Here is a 1,828-nt window from a genome sequence, read left to right as displayed (position 1 = left end):
TGTGCAAACGTGACAGTCTTTGAATGTTCTGCCTGTAGCTCTCTTGGTGGATCACTTCCTTAAGGCCTTGCTCAAAACTGTGGCCATTAACATCAGCCAGCTGAATAATCTTTCCAGCTCCTCTCTCCTGCAGTCGTAGAAGGTTGTCATACTGGTTGAAGAACAAGGGTATGCCGAGCACAGGGACCCCATAGTAAATGGTCTCCTGGACACCATTAGTTCCTCCATGGGCTACAAAGACTTTGGTCTGTGGATGACCCAGAAGATCTTTCTGTGGCATCCAGTCGACTATTAGTGTGTTGTTTCCCAGTGTAGAGGGTGGGTCTCCTTTATGCTTCCAGATCACCTGAACAGAAAAACAAAAAAAAAATACATTTCAGCTCACAATGTTGAGTAAGAGCACTTATCTTTCTACATGAAGAGGCAACTTGACAAGAAGAATCATTCTGTTACATAAGCATAGTGTTAACCTGTGCAATTAAGAGACAAAACAAAGCCTGCAGCATTTTGTTACCTTCTGGGGCATCTCGGCAAAGGCACTGGTGATTTCATCTGTAACCTCTTTGGGCAAAGCATCGACATAAGTTCCCAGGCTCATGATGATGACTCCATGCTTCCCGGCACTCTGAACAAACTCCTCCAGCTCTGCTGGCAGAGGCCGAGCTGGTTTGCACTGAAATCCTGCTATATAGTCTATGTTTGGCATAGTGGGGCGAGGGAACTCGAACACAAAATCTGATCTGATCAACCAAATGTCTGCTTCCTGTAGTACTGAGATGACATCACATCCACCCTCAATATACTTATTACACATGTCATCATAGATTGGCAGAAAAATAAAGTTCTGCTGGAACAAGGTAAAGATATAGAAAATTTTATTTTTGATCCTCTGGATAAAGCTCATTTGGTCTGTTAAACCAGATCCTAGCACCGGGATATACGAGAGTGGCGAAGGGGTCAACACAAAGTGGCCTTCCCCTCTAGGGATCCAGTGTACATAAAGTACTAATGGAAGTTTGAGATATTTGGCTAGAACAGCCCCTGATGGCATGGCAGGATCAGTTAGAAGCAGATCATACTGGGAAACTACTAATATTTTCACCATATTTTGATCATCAAGGATTTGATTTATGAACTCAGACCACAATGAATGGAATTGAAAAATCATAGAGAGGGATTTTTTTATACATTTGAAGGAATTCAGCAGTGAAGCTCGCTCTCTTTGCATCTAAAAATGGAAAGAGTGTTTAAAACATGTTTATCACACACAAATTACTTAATTTCCCCATCAAATGGAGCCAAAGATGTCACATACCCTGATGTATTCCTCTATGGACCCATCTAAAAAATGCTCAAGATCTTCATCCATTTCAATTGTAATGGATGTGTAAAGATCAGACTTTTCAGAGATGTACCAGCTGGTAGACGGCCTGATCACAGTGAGGTTGTGTCCCCTGGCATGAAGTTCTTCGAGAAGGATTTTCAGATTGACCCAGTGGCTGCCATCTACAGGAACCACAAGAATGTTTCCTCTATTGCAATGTGGTGTAAATGAAATAAGGAAAAGACTGAGGAAAATGAGCATCCCACAGGCACAAAATGACGGCATTGCTTCTGTAACAGACCAAAGCAAATAATGATCCCCTTACTCATAACAGACTTCTCGCTGCCTGACATTCAAGTACAGGTAGTCTTATATGTTCAAACTTGGAATGATTTCATATACTTGTATGACAAACGACAGTATACATACTGCAGCAAGATTCCATTCAAATTTTTCCTTACCTATCGTCAGCAGTTTAACTAAAGGAATCCTTGCTCTCTACAT

At 41.6% G+C, this 1,828-nt stretch overlaps 1 protein-coding gene across 1 annotated transcript in view; it reads right to left on the bottom strand.

Annotated features, from left to right (window-relative positions):
* Nucleotides 1-1,828, bottom strand: part of LOC102203583 (UDP-glucuronosyltransferase 2C1-like) — a 4,742-nt gene that overhangs the window by 1,511 nt on the left and 1,403 nt on the right. The window contains exons 2-4 of the mRNA XM_013914240.1: nt 1,316-1,568; nt 515-1,228; nt 6-346 (exon numbers count right to left, since the gene is read on the bottom strand). Coding sequence (XP_013769694.1) covers nt 6-346; nt 515-1,228; nt 1,316-1,568 — 1,308 coding nt within the window. The remainder of the gene's footprint in view (nt 1-5; nt 347-514; nt 1,229-1,315; nt 1,569-1,828) is intronic.

The sequence above is a fragment of the Pundamilia nyererei genome, unplaced genomic scaffold, assembly GCF_000239375.1.
Source record: "Pundamilia nyererei isolate P.nyererei 1_Seehausen unplaced genomic scaffold, PunNye1.0 scaffold00180, whole genome shotgun sequence".
Taxonomy (NCBI): domain Eukaryota; kingdom Metazoa; phylum Chordata; class Actinopteri; order Cichliformes; family Cichlidae; genus Pundamilia; species Pundamilia nyererei.
The sequence above is the reverse complement of the archived record's forward strand: the minus strand, read 5'-3'. Positions and strand labels throughout refer to the sequence as shown.